The 22374-nt window shown below is 44.8% G+C and overlaps 1 protein-coding gene across 16 annotated transcripts in view; it reads right to left on the minus strand.

Annotated features, from left to right (window-relative positions):
• FBRSL1 (fibrosin like 1) overlaps positions 1–22374 on the minus strand; it is an 839253-nt gene that overhangs the window by 106107 nt on the left and 710772 nt on the right. For 15 of the 16 annotated variants that reach the window (XM_048514425.1, XM_048514427.1, XM_048514435.1 and 12 more), the window contains one exon: positions 2818–2863. In XM_048514425.1, coding sequence (XP_048370382.1) covers positions 2818–2863 — 46 coding nt within the window. Of the gene's footprint in view, positions 1–2817; positions 2864–5144; positions 5223–22374 lie in introns of those variants that run through there. The other variant, XM_048514437.1, reaches the window with a different exon arrangement.

Raw genomic sequence — 22374 nt, forward strand, 5'->3', positions numbered from 1 at the left:
AAGGGAAGGGGAGAGGGAGGGGTGGCATGCAGGGGAGGGGAGGGAGGAGGAGGGAGGAGACATGAACCAAAACCACCAACGCTTTGCAGATTTATATTCCTAATTCTGGTTTCCAGGGCACTACTTGCAATAATCACAACGCAAATGAACCACAGCTTGTTGAAAAGACAATTTATGACAATGGAACAGACATGATGCTAGCACTGCATGCGAGAGACGCGGCATCAGTACTCTTATTTTTTTGTATACTAATCATGCTCTTGAGGAATGTAGCCAAGAATGAGACATTTTCAGCACCTGTGACATGAGCAGGAACAACACAGTAAGCCCCACTGCATAGTCCTGTGTTGGATCCTGGGTAGGCTTGCTAAGCATTGATCTTTTAGAGACCTACCAGTATGAGGTTCAACAGTCCTATGGGACTACCGCCAAAAACAACGGGAGTTTCAAAAACATTGACCAAAGTTCTGTTCTGAAAAGGTAGGCGATAGAGACATGCTTAATTTCTGAAAACGGTACTAAGGCTCCAACATGCGTCAAATCAGCTTCTGTGCTGTAAGAAATTCTTAGTATCTGGGGGAAGGTGCATTTTCTCAGTGGTGAAAGGGAAAGTACTGATGTAACATACCCAGAAAGACTTATTGTGTCACATCTGTTTCTCTAAACAGGAAAGGTTAAAGATGAGAATGAATGTTACCGCAAGTCCTTTTGATTAAAACTGCCAAGACCATCATCACTGAGTCCCCAATAATTTCTGAAACTAACTTTTGGGAATCCTTGGAAACTTATAGGAATTCAGGATTCTAGGAATCGCTGGTATCTCAGAAGTTCTTAACAGGGAGTGATAAAAGCAGATATCGGAATTGCAGAAACTCTATGGTAAAATTGTATGAGTAGAATTGAGTTTTACCACAGGGTTTCTGACAATTCCTACCTTTGTCACGTCCTCTAAAGAACTTATAATAAGTATGCAAGGACACATCTTTTTTAAAAAAATTCTCCTATGACACTGTGCCATCTTCACTACCCTCGCGTCGGTTGCCTGCCTCGCACTACCTGGCAACCCTAGTTGGGATGAATGCACAATCTTGCAATTGCGGGGTGTGTTGGTTAGCAGCAAACTAGCATTTTTGCTGGTTTGTTATCTACAATACGTACTTAATTATGATTTGTTATCATTTCTCAGTTCCCTCATGAATGGTGAATTGTTATGAATTCTCAGTTCCCACACAAACTGGGATTTGTTTCTTGCATCTAGTAGATTAACTAGAGTTTATTGCCCAAACTGTGGTTTAAACAGACCACGCTTCATTGTCCCATCTGCATGTGGTCCAACAGGACCTGCAAGAAACTCCTCCACTCCACTGACATATTCAGTGGGGAGCTCTAGAGATGAAGGCAGTTCCCACCATAAGTGTTCCTAAGATCCTGAGTGAGTATTAATGGGATAGGAAGTTATGTTCCACAGAGGTTTCCTCAGTGCCCTGACTTATGAGCATTTTCGAGTTCATAATTCAGCCAGCCTTCTTTCCCAACTGCCCAGAGGTAAAAAGCTTGTCTTTCAGACAGCGAAAGGGGAGAGAAGGGGAGGGAGGCTGTGAAAGAGAGACTGTCTGAGCGCACCATGTGTGAGAAAGCTGGACGCCAAAACAAACAGCCTTTTCTTATTTGTTCATTGATTTATTTGTGGGGAGGATGCCTGCGAAGGGCCTCCGTGCTGAATGCCTCCCTCCCTTTGCACCAGGAAGAAATGTCTGCAGTGAGACAAACAGAGCTTCATGCCAACAAATGGCAATTCATCACCACCTCAGACGGTACTTTTATACTGAATTATTATTTCCTTGCAAGGAGTGAGGCTGAAGAGGGGAGAGGACGGCATCTGCTCAAAGCCCCTTTCACCAAACCCATTTCACAGGTATTGCCAACTAGCATCACGCTGGCCCAAGACACCACCTGGGGGATGCCTACTGGAACCAGCTTCGTATGGATGTGGCTCAGCTGACTTTCAAAACATATCTGTGATTTTTTGAAAGGCTAAAACAAAGACAGTGACCTGGTCTTCTGCTTTGGTAAAATACATGGCCAGATCATAAAAGTTTCTGCTAAATCCTAGAGTGGCATGACATCAGTTCCAGGTTCACACCAGAAGTGATGTCACACTATTGATTTGAGAGCTCCCCCCAAGGTTACTGTTCCCCCATTTCTTCCCATGTGCCAGCCACCTGATGCATACTAACTAAGAGTGTTAAGCATTTAAGGGAATCTGTCGTTTTATCAATTTCTGTAGTGCTACAGAGCAACATAAGCAGAAAGGAAGCCAAGACATTTCCCCATTCCCAGTTTTGGCTGAAGGGTTGGCATGAAGGGGAAGAAGTTTGAGGAGACGGAAGGACGAAGCCACAGCTGTGTAATCCCACAGCATCTGAGCTCTCAAAGAAACCAGCAGGGAATCGTTCAGGGGTGGACTGGCAACCGGAAACCCAGTTACTTCTAAAGCAGGGTTGCCAGCCTCCAGGTGGGTCCTGGAGATCTCTCGCTATTACAATTGATCACCAGAGATCAACCTCTGGGAGAAAATGGCTACTTTGGAAGGTGGACTCTGTGACATTAGGCCCTGAAGAGTTCTTGTCCTCCCCAAACCCTGCCCTATCAGGCTCCACCCACAAAATTTCCAGATGTTTCCAAACCCAGAGCTAGAAACCTGATACGGCAACACAGCTGGGCGAGTGGATGGATGGTGCATCTTTTAGTCCCGCCGATGAAAAACAACAGCAAGAACAAAACGCCAAGGAAAGCGTGTGTCTTTAAATTGCCTACCTTTAGTCGCCGCAGGTGAGAAGAGCTTCTCTGAGCCTTCGGAAGCCTGGAAACAAGCAGACGAAAGGATGTTACTGAGCCTGAATGAAAACTCAGCATCTCCCAACAGCAATAACAAAAACAAATCTGTTTAAGGCGATTGCAGTTATGTGTCACACCCAGAGGGTGCAATGTTGTACCATTAAAAGGGGAATCGAGAACAGGGGAGGGGGTGGGGGTGGGGGTGGAAGCATACGAAAACAGGGTCCCAGCGCATATCCTCCCTGACTACATAGGCAACCACGCACTGCACAAGCTGTTTTATTCATGATCCTTCCCCGAGAAAGCACCAACGGAATGGCCATCCAGGTGAAGCAACAACCATTCCAAAGCCCCTCATTTTTGAAACTGAGCCTCACTGAATCCGTGGAAGACGCCACACGTAAAGACCGACTGGGCGATGCTGATACACGGCAGGCACAAAAGAAAGCATGTTTTGTACCAAGTTGCACATCCCACCCATTCCCGGCTTTGTGCTTAGCCGATTATCAAGTAAAGCTGCTTCCCTCCTGTTTATACCCAGGCTGCATTCTGCTTTTTGAACTCCATCCATGCTATGCTGTACTTCTGCCCTGGGAAGTAGTTAAGAAATCCAATTAACTTAAACCTTGTAAACAGCTTCACGGTAATCGGGGTCACTGGGTTTCAGCCAGGATAACAACATACGCTGGAAGGTGGGGAAATCCATGTAAATAAAGCTTTCTTTCTAAATCAGTTCCAGCTCCCTTCCCGGACTAATAAAACAGGAGGGTCTCCACACGCACGGCCAGGTAGGGCCATGGCAAATAACTTCACAATCTTGTTGCCCCCAATTTAAGATCCACAGTCGCAGAAGGGATAAGTCGATAAGATTCCTCTTTTTCCTAGCACTGTTGTGAAGATCATGCCATTTCCCTGCAACACAGATATTTCCAAAAGAAAGCGGCAGAAATCCATTAAGAAGGGGAACCTAAACAGCGAACGCACAGGCACATAAAGCTATACGGCGCGAGTTGCTCAGCTTTGCAAAAATAATAATAATAATTCAGCTCATGGCTCAGCTAAGTAGATTTTCCTTCCAACAGCATTGATTTTATTCTGCTGCTCCTTGGGAAGCTTGCATTATGAAGTGCCTTATGAATTGTACCGCAACACTACATATTTCATAGCGAGAGATTTAGAAGGCAAAATAAACACAGGAGGAACCTAACCAGATTTGCTGCGAACGTGGGCCCTGACCCAAAAGGATCACGAGAATTACGGGGAGTTTCTTCCAGCTGGCTTCAGGTGGGTGTCTTTTGCAGGCTGCGGAAGAAGGCTGTCCTCTCTATCAGAAGGATTCTTGAGTGACAAGAGGTTACAAACTGAGGGAGCTTACCGAATGCAGCTGCATTTTTAAAAAAATAGAAAGAAGGAAGACACAGCCGGGCGGGGGAAGAAACAGAGTCCACCTGATAAACGAGGAAATTCTGAGCCATATGTTTTCCACAATGGTTGTCTCTGGTCATTGAACAAAATAACCCCCGAAATCCTTTGGGAGACCCGCCAGCTCATGCAGACACAATTCTGCTTTGGGTTATTACGCTTAAATCACCTTTTGCTGGAGGAGTGAAACAGAGGGTAGACATCATTTCTAGGCTAGCCTTGGGTTATTTATTTACCAGACACCAATCCTGCGATGCCAGCTAGCATATAAAATAGCTCCTGCAAGGTATTTTTCCACACACACTGTAAAACAGACAAACAAAAAAACCTAACACACACACACACACACACACACACACACACACACACACACACACACACAAGAATTATGCTGTTTCTTTACTGACAAATCATGGAGCACAAACACGGCATCTGAATTATCGTCTCGCTCAAAGGAAGAGCCAAGAAGAGTTGGCTTTTCCTTGTTCTGGGTTCATACATAAATATCTCCCAATACCAGATGGACTGAAACCATAATCCCATACTAATACTAGGCACCAAGCTCCGTCAGATGTTTGTTCAGCCTAAATAAATGCAATGCAGTGACAAACCGCTGTTTCCCCAGCGACTTGCTCTCTTAATATGTGGCTACCAGGAGATTCTTACTGCCTCCAGCTCCCTTTCCCCTCCCAAGTTTGCATGTTTGCGCATACATCATTTAAAATGTTTCAGCTTCCGTACATGCTTGTAGTACCATCAGAAATCATGGTGAGGAGCTAGCAAGCCAGCAAAGGTCAGCAGCCCCGGAGGGGCCACCAACAAATGCCTCACATTTAAGGGCCATTCTAAGTACCCACACAGATTCGCTTAATAGTAAAGAAAACCTTGATCCTCATGCTGTTTGGGTGGTATAGCCCAGAGGTCTTCTCCATGATGGCCATGGGTGCCATGGTGCCTGATGACAAATTCTTGATGGCCACCAAATGTTTGTAGAATGAGGAGGAGGAGGAGGAGGAGGAGGAGAAGGAGAACAAGGTGAAGAAGAAGGTGAAGAGGAAGGTGAAGAAGGTGAAGAGGAAGGTGAAGAGGAAGGTGAAGAGGAAGGTGAAGAAGAAGGTGAAGAAGAAGAAGAAGGTGAAGAAGAAGAAGAAGAAGAAGAAGAAGAAGAAGAAGAAGAAGAAGAAGAAGAAGAAGAAGAAGAAGAAGAAGAAGAAGAAGAAGAAGAAGAAGAAGAAGAAGAAGAAGAAGAAGAAGAAGAAGAAGAAGAAGAAGAAGAAGAAGAAGAAGAAGAAGAAGAAGAAGAAAAGTTTGGATTTATATTCCACTTTTCTCAAAGCTGCTTACAAACTCCTTCCTGTCCTCTCCCCACAACAGACACCTTGAGAGGTAGGTGGGGTTGTGAGAGAGCTGTGACTAATGCAAGGTCACCCTTCTTCACAATCTCCCGTTCAAGAGCTGACTATGGCCGATCCTGCTTAAGCTTTCAAGCTCTGACCAGGTCTAGCTAGGCTGGGTTATGAGGCTGCTATAATATGGTAGCGGAAAGTGTTGCTATGTCACAACCAACCTGCGGCAATCCAGCAGGGTTTTCGAAGACAAGAGATGTTCAGAGGTGGTTTGCCATCGCCCGCCTCTGTCTATCAACCCTGGACTTCCTGGGCAGTCTCCCAGCCAAGTACTAAACAGGGCCAACTCTGCTTAGCTTCTGAGGTCTGATGAAATCAGGTTAGTCCAGGCTATCCAAGTCAGGGTTAAAGAGGAGCCCATAGCAGTCAATCATTTATTATGCTTTTTTTTCCCCCAGCAAAAGAGAGAATTGTGCATTTTTCACCTTCAGCGCTGTTCCATCTTGGGTTGCATCTGCCTACAGTACAAAGCAAAGGGCTTTCCTTGCCTTCTGTTTTGGATCACGGTGTTCCCCCCCTTTCCCCCTCCAATGCCAACTACCCGGAGCAGTATCACAAAAGGAGGCACAGGGCACGGAATGACTTTGTGTAGCCCTCCAGTCTTTTGCTGCTTGTATGAGGGTGATTTTTTCCCATCACTGGCTGATGAAGGTGGACAAGTCCAGCCTGGAGCTTAGAGGCGGAAGACACTTCACTTCTACTCTGGCTTGTATATTTGGTGCCTGTCTTTTCCCCTTGACTGCTCCTTTCTTTCATCCTGTGTTAGATATATCAGAGGAAGATATGTTTTACTAAAGCTGTCACTATTGCTAAAAGGAAAGCAACCCCCCCCAACTTCTTCCCCCACTTACTGGGTTGTTTTTTTAAAAGTTCCAGATTTGTCTCCTCTTGGGAAAGAAAGGACAAGACTGAAAGGAACAAAATATGGTGAAATGGTCTAACAGCTGCCTTCAAGATACCCCCCAATCATCCTTCACAAAACTTGAAAGAAAAAAAATCTAGCATTTTTAAAAGGGTGTGCAGGGTTGGAACAACCTCCTCCTCTTTCGCTTTTGAGTTTCTTTCTCAGAGCATCTAACTCCTTTTAGTCCTGTGTTAGTTTTGATCTTCCTTTCTTGCGGTCTCCTTTTGATTCCTATAGAGCAAAGAACCACCTGCACAGGGGTCTCGGTTCCAACCCGGATTCGGAAAACCCTGTGGGCTGGGTCCATTTTTATAGTTCCCCTTTCATTTCCTGGACATGAAACATTCCTTTCCACCCCCAACCCCCCCAGTGATCCTGCTGGTCCCTACCTAGGCAAACACACAGCAAATCAGCAAGCCCATGCTTCATGGGTTGTTTTTTTCCAGCTTTCCCCAACAGGTATCAAAGGCGAGGAGTGTTTGCTTTAATAAAGCAAGCTGGAAACCATGAACTTTGAAGCACAGCCTCACCTCCCCCAGGACAAGAACATTCAGGGATAATACAGTCCCCGGCTCATTTTCTCTTGATTCAAGTTAACAGGGGGCAGCCGAAAGGTGCAGCTTTTGACAGATTAACAATTTAACTATAGACCACCAAAACCAATAGCAGGGGGAAGCTGCAAACAACGGCAGGTCAGCGATTCTTCTCTTTCCTTTGACTCAACCTTAAATAAAATCAGTGACTCACCGGAGGGGAGGAACACAAATCTATCTATGGAGGTGCCACTGGGCTGTGTTGAAGGATTTGCCTTCCCCAGGGCACTTAGCCCATGAGAGGGGCAAATCCGCGGGTGGGTGGCCACCACGACCCTCCAGGGCTGCCCGACGTAGTGCAGAGTGCTACGTCAGTATGCCTGCGTCCCTGCCATAGCTTGGGCAATCCAGGTCTGGCCAGAAGTGGAGCCAACATTAAGTCAGCTTCCACCTGGCCTTTGCCTGTCGGAATATTGGGGGCTTGGACTTACGCCACCTACCCATCAAGCCCAATGGAAGACTTTTTGATGGTGGCGGCTGGGAGGGGGGCACTGGATTGAGCTGTAAATCAGCACTTAGGTAGAGGTGAAAATTATAACCCTTCCCTCTATGTTTTGGAGTGAAAGACAAGCAGATCCCGAGGTGGGTTTTTTTTTACTGTCAGGTCACAGCTGACTTAAAACAACCCTGTAGGGTTTTCAAGGCAAGAGCCTATCAGAGGTGGTTTACCATTGCTGGCATCCCTGTCACAACCCTGGTATTCCTTGGAGATCTCAGATCCAGAAACTAGCCAGAATCAGGGTTGAGTGTGTGCCTGGCTCGAGGTCACCCAGCAAGCTTCTATGGCCGTGGTGGCGAACTTTTGGCACTCCAGATGTTATGGACTACAATTCCCACCAGTCAATTGGCCATGCTGGCAAGGTCTGATGGGAATTGTGGTCCATAACATCTGGAGTGCCAAAGGTTCGCCACCACTGTTCTATGATGAGTCGGGATTTGAATCTGGGTTTCCCAGATCCTGGTCCAATACCTTATCCACTGAGCCATGCTGGCTCTCACTCCTCACTTATAAATCACTGGATTTCACTAATCAGCCACACACAATGAAGGTTATCTTTGTGCATCAAGGACCCACAAGAAAGATTATCTTTGTATAGGCTCCAAAAACACACAAGGAAATATGATCTCTGTATACAAAATTTGGGTTGGAGAAGCTGCAAGTGTGGGGAGGAGGAGGAGACAACAGTTCCCTCTGCTTCTTTATTCAAAATCGTCCCATCCCCAAATTTCTTTTTCATGCATTAAAATGGCCATTTGGGGCTTCATGGAACGAAGCAGTGGATGGGTACGAAACTGATTTCTCTTCCATCTCCAAATACAGCACTTTCCCATAAGTCAAACAGGCTAATGACTGAAGGATTTCTGTCCACCCTGCGGCTCGGATTCACATGCTTGAGTCATCTGGAACTATTTGACATGCAGACATCTTTGAAGCACTTGAGTTTGTTTATTCCCACTCTGTGCTTGTAGCACACTGAAATTTGAATTATGTATGTGAGTTCATGGCAGCAGTGTGTGTGGGGGGGGAGGGGGAGGTGATGCATCAGATTAAGGGTCTTGCCTCATGACAGGGGATTGGATTTGATCATTTTCTTTTACCATAAGCTTTATTTTTGAACATGCACACAATGGTTATATGACCTTAACCATAACAAGTTGCAGAAGACGGCCAAAGAACGGAATGACTTCAAACAATCCTACCTTCAAACAATCAAACACCCCCACCCCCAAATATTATAAATATCTTACATTTTTTGACCCTGCCTTTCTTTGTAAAAGTTCCAGGGGTGTTCATGGTACTCCCCTCTTCCACGGTTCCCTTATAACAACCCTGTAAGATAATTTATGCTTACAGAAAGTGTCTAGTCCAAGAGCATCCAGTGAACTTCATTGCTCACTGGGAGCTGGAACCCAGTTTATAACAGGAGTCCAAGCAAATTTGGACTCTAATAAAAAATTTATGTGTGTAAAGAGCCAGCAAGTTGCAATCAAACTGTAGCCTATTTGGGGTGACCCCGTAGGGATTTCAAGCAGTGGCATAGCTTCCTCGGGATGGCATGGGGATAGCCGCCTCAGGAAAATCGCTTCCACGCCCCTCCTCCTTCCCCCCTTTCCCTGCCTGGCCAGGCTCAGCAGAGGCCACTTGCTGGCCCCACCCTGCCAGGCCCTGACGCTGACTAACGCAAGTGGGACGCAAGTGGGCCCCATGGTGGTGGAAAACTCAGAGTCTGCCCCGAGCTCCATTTCCCCTAGCTACGTCCCTGTTTTCAAGGCAGTTAACAACCCTGGACTTTCTTGGTGGTTTCCCATCCAAGTACTAACCGGGGCAAACCCTACTTAAGCTTCCGAGATGTGATAATATTGGGGTTGTCTGGGCGTGCAGATGAGGACCACCACAAAACCCTAAACTGAAATAAATATTGTTAGACCACGGTAGGGAACCTGCGGCTCGAGAGCCGCATGCGGCTCTTCTGCCCTTGCACTGTGGCTCCACGAGCTGAGCCGCCGGCCCCATCCTTGCCCGCCCTGCAGGCAGCAGGGCAGGTGCACCAACTGCCCACAGTCGGCTGGGCCGTGCCGCGGGCTTCCCCTCTCGCCCGCCCCGTTGGAGTGGGGCGGGTGCTTTCCCAGCGGCCGGTGAGGCTGAGCCGCCGGCTTCATCCTTGCCCGCCCTGCAGGCAGCAGGGCGGGCGCATCCATGCGCTTCTCAGAATGAGCGGAGTAAAAGGTAAAAAAAAAACCCCTATACATATAGTGTTATCTTTATTTTGAATGTCAAAAATTATTTGCGGCTCCAAGTGTTTTCTTTTCCCGTGGAAAACGGGTCCAAATGGCTCTTTGAGTGTTAAAGGTTCCCTACCCCTGTGTTAGACTTTCAGGTGCTGCAGGATTCCTGATTTAGCTTGAGGCTACTAAGTGACAGGACAACTCCTCTGGAGTTGCCAGTTCTAGTCCAATGCCGTACACAGCACATGGCAGCCTCCTTGCTGTTAGAAAGAAAGAAAAATGGGGGGGGGGGGGGGGGGGCACAACCATAAATAAAACAGGGCTAAAAATGGAAAAGGCTAAAACGCCTCAAGGAGAAAAGCCAGGAGAAGAACACTTTTCCTTTACAGTTATCAGCATTTTATCCTTTCCCCAGATTTAAAGCAGTTTTGTATAGTGATTATAAACCTCTCAGAAGACTCAGTGCTTTGAAGCACTCCTTAGCACCCTGAAAAGAACTGGAGCCGCTTTCTAGCTATCCTTGAGGGGCTGTTCAATAAACAGCCTCAAACACTTCCTCTTTCCCCCTTATTTCCTAGCCGCTCTCGAAAACAATGCGAGGGGAAAGCTGTGGAGAACGGCTGGGCCCCAAACAAGCTGCAGTTCTGGGACAGGTGCAGCAGACCAGATATCCCCCCCCCCCTCGGCTGTGAGCATAAGCCCGGCTGACCCAATGCTCCGGGGAACAACCGGATGTCTGACCTACAAGCACAGCTGTTATCGCAGCCTTAGGGCTGAGGGCCTTTGCATTCCTCTCTCTCTTCCCCAGAGAGAAGCCTGCGGGGGGGGCCCAGGCCCTGCCTCAGCCTTTCCTCCATTAACCATGCTTTTACGATTCAGCTTCTGCTGCGACTCAGGAGAAGGTGAAGGGGAAAAAAAATTGCTTCCATTCCTTCGTTCCCTCATCCTTCAGCAAGTGAATAAATAACATGTTCTTTTCAAAAATATGCAGGTTGCAGAGGCCTTCGCGGCCAGCCATGAATGCTCCCTTCAGCCGTTCTGATGGGGTCCAGAGGGGGAAATTCTTTCAGCTGTGCCTATTAAACAGCCAAAAAGACCTCACACTGCACCTCTGTGCATCCTTGTTTATTTCCAATCAAAAATGTCAGCCCAAAGTTTCTCTGCAGCTACCGTGCCTCGTAAGAACTTCCATAAACACTTGGCTTGCCATATTTTCACACTGTGCTGCCGGCGTTGACTTCCTCTGAGCCGTATGCTTTACTTTTATTTTATTTTTTAACCTCCTCATGAATTTTTGCAATATTATGTCGTTGCCTTTTGACAACTTGCGGGATCAATTGTGAAAAGTTGTCTTGAATCCTGATCTCATGGACTCACGTAACCATGAGAAGAAAGTCACCTTTCTTCCCATGTTACAAAAGAGGGAACTTGAGGGTAAAAGGAAATGGTTTGCCTATCACAGTGGTGGCGAACCTTTGGGACTCCAGGTGTTATGGACTACAATTCCCATCAGCCCCTGCCAGCACTGCCGATTGGCCATGCTGGCAGGGGCTGATGGGAATTGTAGTCCATAACATCTGGAGTGCCAAAGGTTCACCACCACGGGCCATTCATCACTTCTTGGCAGGCTTCCAACAGGTTCCATTATTCTGTTGAGTTATAAACACAAAAAGCTTGAAGGTATCAGAAGTCATAATAAATGGCAGCTTCTTTAAACCGTGGCTTGTCTAATAAATTGGTTCAACAGCTAAACATCAGTAACAAATTCCGGTTTGTGCATGAACCTGGTTCGACAGCTCTCTTGCCTCCTCTTCAGCCTGGAGGATACATTTTCTACTTTGACTGCGTCCAGGTAGTCTCAAGGGAAGCCGCTAGTCAACAAACCGTAGTTTGAGAATTCAGATGTCTCAATGAACCACAGTCAGTACAAATTGTGGTTAACAAACCAGCTGTAAAGCCTGTTCATGTTCAGGAGGCATAATGTACCTGGATTTAAGCAAAGCACAGCTTAATGTGCTAAGGTCACATTAAGCTGTGCTTTGCTTAAATTCAGGTACATTATTCCTCACAGAAGGGCTTTTTAGATACTAAAATCTCAGTTTCATGAGGGGAACTATTCTGCACAAACTTTCCTTCATTCTAAAGCCACCAAAATTACCCATCACTATCAGAAAGGGGTCTTGGGCCAACCTCTCCCTCACATGGCAAATGCTGACATACACATTTTGGTTGCCTTGGGTTTGCCTCCAAAAATGGTAATTCCTGCAGAGTAATAGTCTAGAACAGGGGTCCCCAATATGGCGCCTGTGGGAGCCACGACACCCACCAACACCTTTCATGTTGCCCACGAAGTAGGCAGAGTCAGGTGGGACGTCTGATTGGCCACTGGAGATTTGATCGGCTGTGCAGATTTAAAAAAAACGTTTTGGCAGCAGCAGCTTTTGGAGCACAAAGATCTTCACTGAAGCCATTTTGCAGCTAGCTAACCTCCTGTGGTGGCAGCCATTTTGTGAACGTGCCCACCATGCAGTGTCAGATTTCCAAAGGTGCCTACAGGCTCAAAAAGATTGGGGACCCCTGCCCTTGAATCTTACAACAAAAAAGGTAGATAATTCCCCCTCCTCGACACAGAGCTATCCCTAGGGCAAAATGGAGTAATTGTTTGGTCTCTCTGTGCGGAAAATTTCAAATTAACGGTTCCCTACTGAGGTGATGAAATTACCATGTGAAAATAAACTTTGCAACAGAAGGGCAACATTTATGCCGAAGTTGGCTTCGAAATAGTTTTCAAGCCATTATTACAACCGGGTTGAAAATCATCAGGAGGGTTCTAAATACTAGTGATATAAATTTTCTGGAACAAAACCCTCTAGAATGTTCCTGAGAACAGAGAATTGTGTTGGTTGTAACAGAAAGCACTAAACCAGCATGAACCAAGTTCATGCCCACATATTGCCCAACTGGATTGCCATTCTACCAGCTCTAAATACATCCCATCCCTCTTCTACTTGGCACTAGTATTATTTTACAGGCAGCCATTTGCTGTGCTTTGACTCTTTCGCAGAGAAAGAATATGACAGATATCAGCAGAAAAGCCCACAGCCCAAACAGCGAGACGGATTGGTTTGCTCTCTCCTCTCCCACCCAGCTCCGTTTCTAGCAGGCAATTACCATATGTGTAAATATTTTTGAAGGGAGCCTATTTCAAAGAAAGCTGGGTTTTTTGGATCCTTCTGTGCGGACAGATCTTTGCAGATGGATGCCAAGTGGATGTTAAAAGACTGCAATTACGAAGTAAGTCCATCAAAATTTATTTTGGCAATCATGACAGCTTTGTGCAATTTTTCCTCTTAATTTATCCCATTAAAACATTAACCTATCCTGTATTTACGTCTACTTATAAGAGGCTGGATCATGTTATGAGCACGACCTGTTCGGTGTGTTGTTGTTTTTTTTAAAAAATCATCTTTCTGTCAGAATTTTTGGCAAAACCGGAGTCAGGCTGTCTCCTCTGGCTGACCCAGTGCACGACGCAGGAGTCCAATTTTCTCAATCAGCTTGGCATGCCAGGGGACTCCCATATCAGCACACAAACACCCCCTCTGCCAACAGCTGAATGAGAGCGTCGGGTTGTGACCTGAATCAGTCAGATTCAAGTTAGGGAGAACATGTTGGCAGCCGTTCTCAGATAGTATAAAGGTCTCCACTGGGTAGATGAAAAAATACAGATCAGTTTTGGACCTACTGTGGGGATGAAAAGCAAAGAAGGGTCCTGAAATTTCCCCCCATTGGATCAAGACCGTCAAAAAGTTACAACCTCCACCCCTCACTTCTAGGGGGGCTGGGGGTATGGCAAATTAGGGAGCTTTTCTAGAGTCATTTTATATTCAGGTACAGGACAAAACTCAGCATCACGTCCAGACACGCGTTATTATCTCACTGGCTGCTGCACTCTTAAAAATACTCTGAAGTAGATGTACAATGCTTTTCAGTTCACTAATCCTGCCCATTTTGAAGGGAATGCCCCCTTTTTCCAAACTGACACCATGTGATTGTATTTTATGCTGGGGCATCTATTCCTGGAATATGAATCTCCACTGGGGCTAAAACGAAAGGCGTGCTCAGAAGCGCGGTAGTAAGTTACGTATTCTAAAGCCAAGATCTGGCATCGAAGATAAACGCCAAAGCTCAAATCAAGCCTCAAATGGGTTTTGGCAAGCAGATAAGGTGTTCTGTTATCGATAGAGGAATTATGAAATTTCACCCTTCAGCAAGCGCAGAACAGTTCTGTGGTCAACTTCAAAGCTATTGACCCATAAAAAGCCCTCACTCTCAATTATTAACAAATGCAAGGATTTCTCTATTTGTTCCATTCAAAAGTCAGTAAAGCAACTCTACATTTCTCTTACTCCAACCTTTCGTCCTTGCTGCCTCTTGTGATCAGTACCGCCTTTTATAATATCTAATATCGCAATGCTTTGTGTTTCACGATAAAGCTTTATAAAGAACTGGTGTCTGGCCAGGGTCAGGTTGGAGCATGAGGGGACTGTATGGTCCCATTCACACCGACATAGACAAATTACAGCATTAGGGACTCCCACAGAGGCTATTCAGAAAAGCTTAACTTCCTTCTCCCGCACAGAGGAGCAAATACTTGATGTCTGCCGTGCAAAGATGACCAGAGAAATCATTTGAGGCTATCCTATAGTTCTCCTCTGCTCCCCCTTTTCTCCTTGGTAAACAGAGTCTCCTCTGGAAAAAGCTGTGTGGGATCTAGTCCGGCAATGTTTGCATGGGACAACGGTTCAAAAATAGGGACACTTTTCATTTCCTTAACTTCTACCAATGAGAACAACAGCCAAGGGACACTATTCTGAAGTAACCATCAACGTGGATGTGGCGGCAACCAGATCTGTTATCATTTCACCTTGATATTCTCCAACCAGATTACCTAGTTGGCTGAACAAATATACATTTGCTTTGTAACAACAACCAACAACCACAACAACAACAACCACAACAACAACAACAACCAGAAAGCGCTTTTCAAAGAACTCCACAAAATGTCTTATAAATGAAAGGGAGGAGGGGAATTGCCCTGAAAAATAAAACAGGAGGAGCAGGCTGTTGTCATCCCAATCTCAGAGAAGTCCTGGTATGTATTAAATCAAATATGCCCATTCTTTCCTCCCTCCCCCCACCCCCTTAGCAAATCTCCCAAGACTCCACACAGGATGGATGCGGACATAAAAATCACACCTCATGTTTCTGTCAAGCTGACTAAGAGCACAAACGCTGGCACTAACAGGGAATGCCAAACAGGGCTTGGCATGCTAGAACAAACTCCCAACTGTGGACCTTGCCAAGCACCTGCATTTATCATTGTAACGGCCTGCCAGACAGGACTTGGCAAAAGATGAAGAGTTGGGGGGGGGGGGGGGGAGGGATGCTGCCAAGCTATTCATTTTGGGTACCTCCTGCTATCGCCGGACCTGCAGGGGAACCTTCATCTTATTTCATCTCTTAACTGCTTATGGAGCACCGAGATCCTACTTGGCTAGCAAAAAATCCCCATCGTAAAAAGCTGCAAATCATGCATGATGACGACAAGAGATTTTGTGCAAGAGGGCATAGATTATTTTCTCATTCTTTTTTTCTTCCTTGGCTCAAGTGTCTCTGCAGGGTTCTATTAAGGTTTCAAGTGGCAATATACACAATGAAGAAAACGGAATAGAAACCATACAGAATATCCAAGTGCAATGCCCCAAGTAACCCAAAGGTGCACTAAAGCACAGCTTCAATCATTGAGCACTGTGATGGATTCCAGGATTTAGCTAAAGTGTGACTACCGGTAAGTAGAGTCCACCTGAATATAAAGCTATAGAAGCGTAACAGAGAGAGGGAGATCACTTTTGACTGGCTGGAGGAGAGTGTCAGTTAATCTGTGAATGGTTTTTTTGCACAGAAAAGACAAGTGGAAGAGAGTTTTGGAGAGGCAAAGGTTGAGTGGACAACTCTGTACTTTTGGCTGAAAGCTTGGCTTTCTGAGGGAACTGTCAGACAGATGTGGCTGGTCTGATTTGCGTTCCCTGGTTGCAGTTTAACACAGACAGGGATTGGTTATCTTTGGGAAAGATATGCTGAAGGGGATAGGCAGTGAGGCTTCTAATTCAATCAGTACCCAAAGAGGGCAGGAATTCTTCTGAGGGGCAGAAAGGAAAATCCTGATCACAACCCATGTGAAACAGGAATATTCATATGGTAGACTGTCCTGGTTTGAGTCGTGGGACTCACCTTGATGGTTTCTTGGTCCTTTATGACCCTCTGATTCTCAGACAAATAAAAGTGATTTCTGTACCTGGAAACATAGCTACACAGAGGAGTGGAATACTACAATGGTGTTTCTCCTATACTAGAATTTGCCTCTTGTTTCTACTGATCCTTTGTTGGCTGAGAACACCAATAGTGGATAATAGATGAAAAGTGATAAAAGAGCCATCAAACCTGAAAAGTGTAATTGTCTTCCCCTTCAATTAAAAAAAACAACTATAAATGATTAAACTGGTAGGTCTCCCATCTGTAGGGTTGAAATTTACTCAGCATTCCATGCTGCTTTACTTTACTCTTTGGGCAGGTAAGTATGGAAGAATCACTGCTCACAACTTTTCGAACAAAGATCTGTGGACTCAGGAACTAAACTAGCAGCAGCAGCAGCAGAAGAAGATGATGAAGAAGAGGAGGAGGATTGATATCCCACCTCTCTCTCCTGTAAAGAGACTGAAGGTGGTTTACAAGCTCCTTTCCCTTCGTCTCACTACAACAGACAGGTAGGTGGGGCTGAGAGAGTTCTGAGAGAACTGTGACTAGACCAAGGTCACCCAGCAGATAAGCCTCTGCCACTCAAGTAGAGGAGTGGGGAATCAAACCCGGTTCTCCAGATTAGAATCCACCTGCTCTTAACCACTACACCACACCGGCTCCCATGATTAGAGGTCCAAGAATGGATCTTCACAGTGTTTTGCTGAAATTACATTGCAGCAGTATGCAACCATGTTTAGATCACAGGTAAACCAAGAGAGTGCTTAATCCTTCTACCACCATCAACATTATTCCACTTGTTTGACACTCCCCTGATGTGATAGGGACAGAGGGCTAAAACCCCTTATCGCTTTTATAATTCTGCTCCAGGCATCGAAAGTGCCTATGCATTCAGACTCCCTCTCAAATACGTGTAACAGTTAGGTCTAAAGCTTTGTCAAAAACAAAAGTAGCATTATTTAATATTATATGTATATACTGCATGACTAGAGACGTACTGGCCATAAGATTTATATGCATAAATATATACAACTTTTTATGCGTGCACATACAGACATTACATACACATTAGAGATATTTACACAACATTACTCCTTACCATTCTTGATGCATTTTTCATTTCATATGCATCCAGCCAATTGGAAAGAGAAACAATACATTTCTTGCTGGGCAAATTCATGTTGAGTTTCTGGTAAATTTGTTTTGGGTTTTTTTTTTGTTTTTTTGGGGAAGAGACTCACAAGCTATTTATGTTTTCAAATTGCTTAAGTGTCATTTGTTGTAGTACAAAAAAGCCCAGGTGAAGATTATACAATGGTTGCTATCTCTGCATTTTAAAAACTAGGGACGTTTTGAGTATGCAGCGTTGGTAACAATCAGGTGAGGCAGTCTGAAATAGAGAACACCAATCGAGAACAATCCTTATTCCTTACTTAAGAAGAAGAAGAGTTTGGATTTATATCTCACCTTTCTCTCTTGTAAGGAGACTCAAGGTGGCTTACAAGCTTCTTTCCCTTCCTCTCCCCACAACAGACACTTTGTGAGACAGGTGGGGCTGAGAGAGTTCCGAAGAACTGTGTCTAGTCCAAGATCACCCAGCAAGAATGTTGGAGTGCGGAAACACATCTGGTTCACCAGATAAGCCTCTGCCACTCAGGTGGAAGAGTGAGGAATCAAACCCAGTTCTCCAGATTAAAATCCACCTGCTCTTAACCACTACACCATGCTGGCTCTCAAGAATGTTCTTGGACCCAGTTGAGAGGGTCCAGATGCTGAATTCATAATAGAATAGAATAGAATAGAATAGAATCTTTATTGGCCAAGTGTGATTGGACACACAAGGAATTTGTCTCCGGTGCATATGCTCTCAGTGTACATAAAAGAAAAATACATTTGTCAAGAATCATAAGGTACAGCACTTAATGATTGTCATATAGGTCTAGTAAGCAATCAGGAAACAATCAGTAGTAATGAAAACATAAAATGTAAAATCATAAAATAAAATAAAATAAAATGTCAGCACAGGCTATAGTCATACAGTCACAAGTGGGAGGAGATGGGTAATAGGAATGATGAAAAAAGTAGTGCAGTAATTATATAATAAGTATATAATAAATAGTTTAACATTATCGAGGGAATTATTTGTTTAACAGAGTGATGGCATTCGGGAAAAACTGTTCTTATGTCTAGTTGTCTTGGTGTGCAGTGCTCTGTAGCTTAACGTTTAGAGGGTAAGAGTTGAAACAGTTTATGTCCAGGATGCGGGGGGTCAGTAAATATTTTCACAGCCCTTTTTTTGACCCGTGCAGTATACAGGTCCTCAATGGAAGGCAGGTTAGCAGCAATTGTTTTCTGCAGTTCTGATTATTCTCTGAAGTCTGTGTCGATCTTGTTGGGTTGCAGAACCAAACCACACAGTTATAGAGGTGCAGATGACAGACTCAATGATTCCTCTGTAGAACTGTATCAGCAGCTCCTTGGGCAGTTTGAGCTTCCTGAGTTGGCGCAGAAAGAACATTCTTTGTTGTGCTTTTTTGATGACATTTTTGATATTAGGTGACCATTTTAGGTCATGAGATATGATGGAGCCTAGAAATTTAAAGGTCTCTACTATTGATACTGTGTTGTCTAGTATTGTGAGAGGAGGTAGGATGGGAGGGTTTCTCCTGAAATCTACCACCATTTCTACGGTTTTAAGTGTGTTCAGTTCTAGATTGTTCCAGTGGCACCACGAGGCTAGTTGTTCAACCTCCCGTCTGTATGCGGTTTCATCGTTGTCTCGAATGAGACCAATCACTGTTGTATCATCTGCAAACTTCAGTATTTTAACAGATGGATCATTTGAGATGCAGTCATTGGTATACAGAGAGAAGAGAAGTGGTGAAAGTACACAGCCTTGGGGGGCCCCTGTGCTCATTTTATAGGTGTCTGATGTAATTTTTCCTAGCTTCACCTGCTGTTTCCTATCTGTTAGGAAGCTTGTGATCCACTTACAAATATGCTCAGGTACTGCTAGCTGATTTAGTTTGGTTAGAAGAATGTCCGGTCTGATAGTATTGAATGCTGAACTAAAGTCAACAAAGAGGACCCTTGCATAGGTCTTTGGCGATTCAAGATGCTGTAGGATATAGTGCAAAGCCATATTAACAGCATCGTCTGTCGATCTGTTTGCTCGGTATGCAAATTGCAAGGGGTCCAACAGTGGATCCGTGATGGTTTTCAAATGGTACATCACTAGCCTTTCAAAAGTTTTCATAACTACAGATGTTAGAGCAACTGGTCTGTAGTCGTTCAGTTCCTTGATGGAAGGCTTCTTCGGCACTGGGACGATAGTGGAGTGTTTGAAGCAGGAAGGAACATAGCACATCTCTAGTGATTTGTTGAAGATTTGGGTGAAAATGGGGGCCAATTGGACAGCACAGACTTTTAAGCAAGAAGGTGTTATCTTGTCTGGGCCTGGTGCTTTTCCAGGCTTCTGTCTGTGAAATAGATCTTGCACTAAGTGCACAGACACCCACTGAGTAAGAAGAGGAAAGAGAGTGGGGTTCTGTATGCTCGTGCACGGACACCGCCCATTATATTTTACAGAGTTCTCATTTCCTCCAATGATATTTCTTTCGATTCCCCAAATTATTCCAGCACGTCCCTATTAGAGGTTCACAATTACAATTACCCACCCTTTATCCTACCAGGTACTCTGCAAGCACAGTCAGAAATAATTCAGGCCCTCAGATCTCCATCTTTATCACTCCTGCCTATGGAACCTGGGCTTCTAATACACCCTTCACAATCAAGCTCAGGATTTTACATTAGCAGTTCACCGCATGGTACCAACACATGCAAAAGAACCCAGGTGTGAGTCCCCCTTCAGAATGAAAGAAACATGAAGAGAGGGAAGTTTAGAACACAGTGGCAGCAGGAAGGGGTCTCTTAAAACTTTCCTTGCCTGATGTTTCTCCACCGCCCCTACTAATGTTTGCAACAATGCCGTAGTAAATGTGCTTTTGAAATTTTGCAGGGGGGAAACTGTTCAGAGGGGGATAATTTGGAACAAATAATGGGGGAAAGGTTAAGTGACTGTGTGCATGCTGACACGACTACTGAGAGCCAGTGTGGTGTAGTGGTTAAGAGCAGATGGATTCTAATCTGGAGAACTGGGTTTGATTCCCCACTCTTCCACCTGAGTGGCAGAGGCTTATCTGGTGAACCAGATGTGTTTCCGCACTCCTACATTCCTGCTGGGTGACCTTGCGGTAGTCACAGTTCTCTCAGAGCTCTCTCAGTCCCACCTACCTCATAAGGTGTCTGTTGTGGGGAGAGGAAGGGAAAGGAGCTTGTAAGCCACCTTGAGTCTCTTTACAGGAGAGAAAGTTGGGGTGTAAATTTCGTTGTGCGTGCACAATGACAATAAAATGCTTATGCTTATGGTGTAAATCCAAAATCATCACCAACCTCTTCTTCTTCTGTACCTTAAATTCCTGTCTATCAACGCTGTTTCTCTTGTTTTCAAAAATGACCCCGGGCTCTGTTTTTTGGAGAAGCCTTGCCTGCTTTTGCTTCACAGAAAAGCTGTTGCAGTTACATAGGACTAGCTGTGAAAATTGGCCAGGCACACAAGCCCCAGAGTTCCATGTGAAAATTGGGGAGAGGCTGCCAGTATATTTGAAGACAATATTCCCTTTCAGCTTGCAGGTAGTTTAGCCATCTTCAAGTTACACTGGCACCCAGTTACTTCCTGCCTGGGTCCCATTCAAAGCACTGGTGTAGCCAGAGGTGGGATCCAACCAGTTCTCACCACTTCTCTAGAAGTGGTTACTAATTTTTCCTGAGTGCCGAGAAGGGGTTACTAAAGCAACCTCCCTGCCCAATAGGGACTGGAGCTGCGTGTGTGCAGCGGTGCCACTGTTTGAATCCCACCACCATCGGAACCTGTTATTAAAATCTTTGGATCCCACCACTGGGTGTAGCCTTGAAATTCCTTAGCTGTAGGTAACTCCTCAGCACATGTGCCCAAAACAGCACACCAGGCTGTTCTGTTCAGCAGGGCAGGCTGCTCCTTCCCAAAAGCTGGGATGTTGTTGAGTTAAGATGTGCTCATGTTTCTGACAGTACTAAATAAGTTTTACATTGGTCCCTTACTCCCCTGCAACACAGACACACAAACACACGTGTACATACATTATATCTATATACAGCATTTGTAGTGTACTTGGCCAAATACAAGCCTCATTTCTCCCTCCTTCCATTTTATTTGCTGGAACACCAACAACTTTCTCAAGTTGTTTGCTGAGTGGCCACAGAGAAGAGGGTCTTCTCTGCAGTTTTGAGAAGAAGGGAGTTTACAGCTGTAGTGCTACAGTTTTAGAATTCCTTCAGGGAGCTCCACCTTGTCCCGTTTTTGCTAGTAGTCCATCAAAGCTTCAAAGTGGAGAGTTCTAGTAGGTTGTTCTGCTGTTAAGTGTAGATGACTTGAACCAGTTCCAATTTTTTGGATGCCAGTTTTAAGAGTTGCTGGTTTGTAGTCGATAATGCTGAACTGATGATGGCTTTTATGGTACGATAGCTTAATTTGATACTGGTGACAATGTCGCTGCTGTTCTGATGGAGCTATGACATTTATCACAAGGATAACTTTTGTGTTTTGAATATGTTAGATGAGAAGGGTGAGATATAAATGATAAAGTAATTAATAATTAAAATAGGGTTGGATGCCCCACTTTGGAAATTTAAGGGCCATTTTGGCTTCATTTTTAGTATAGGTCTTTGGCCTCTTCCGCACATGCAGAATAATGCATTTTCAATCCATTTTCACAATGGGTTTGCAAGTGGATTTTGCCATTTCGCACAGTAAAATCCAGCCGCAAAGTACATTGAGAGTGCATTGAAAGTGTATTATTTTGCATATGCAGAAGGGGCCTTTGTTTTGGTTCTGAGAATTTGTTACCACTGATCCATCATAGCAGTATTTATTTTGATTTAGCTGAGGAAATGGAATTTAAAAGGGTAGAATTTAGTTCTATATTGAATAGGTTTCTTTTATGGAAGTGATTGGTCTTGGTTTTCCATTCTTGACAAACCTTCCAAAATTTAACTGCAGAAAAACAGCTAGATTCATTTTACATTAAGTACACAAGAAGGTTCATACGGTAACTGTGATCAAGGCCAG

The sequence above is a fragment of the Sphaerodactylus townsendi genome, linkage group LG13 (genome assembly GCF_021028975.2).
Source record: "Sphaerodactylus townsendi isolate TG3544 linkage group LG13, MPM_Stown_v2.3, whole genome shotgun sequence".
Classification (NCBI taxonomy): Eukaryota; Metazoa; Chordata; class Lepidosauria; order Squamata; family Sphaerodactylidae; genus Sphaerodactylus; species Sphaerodactylus townsendi.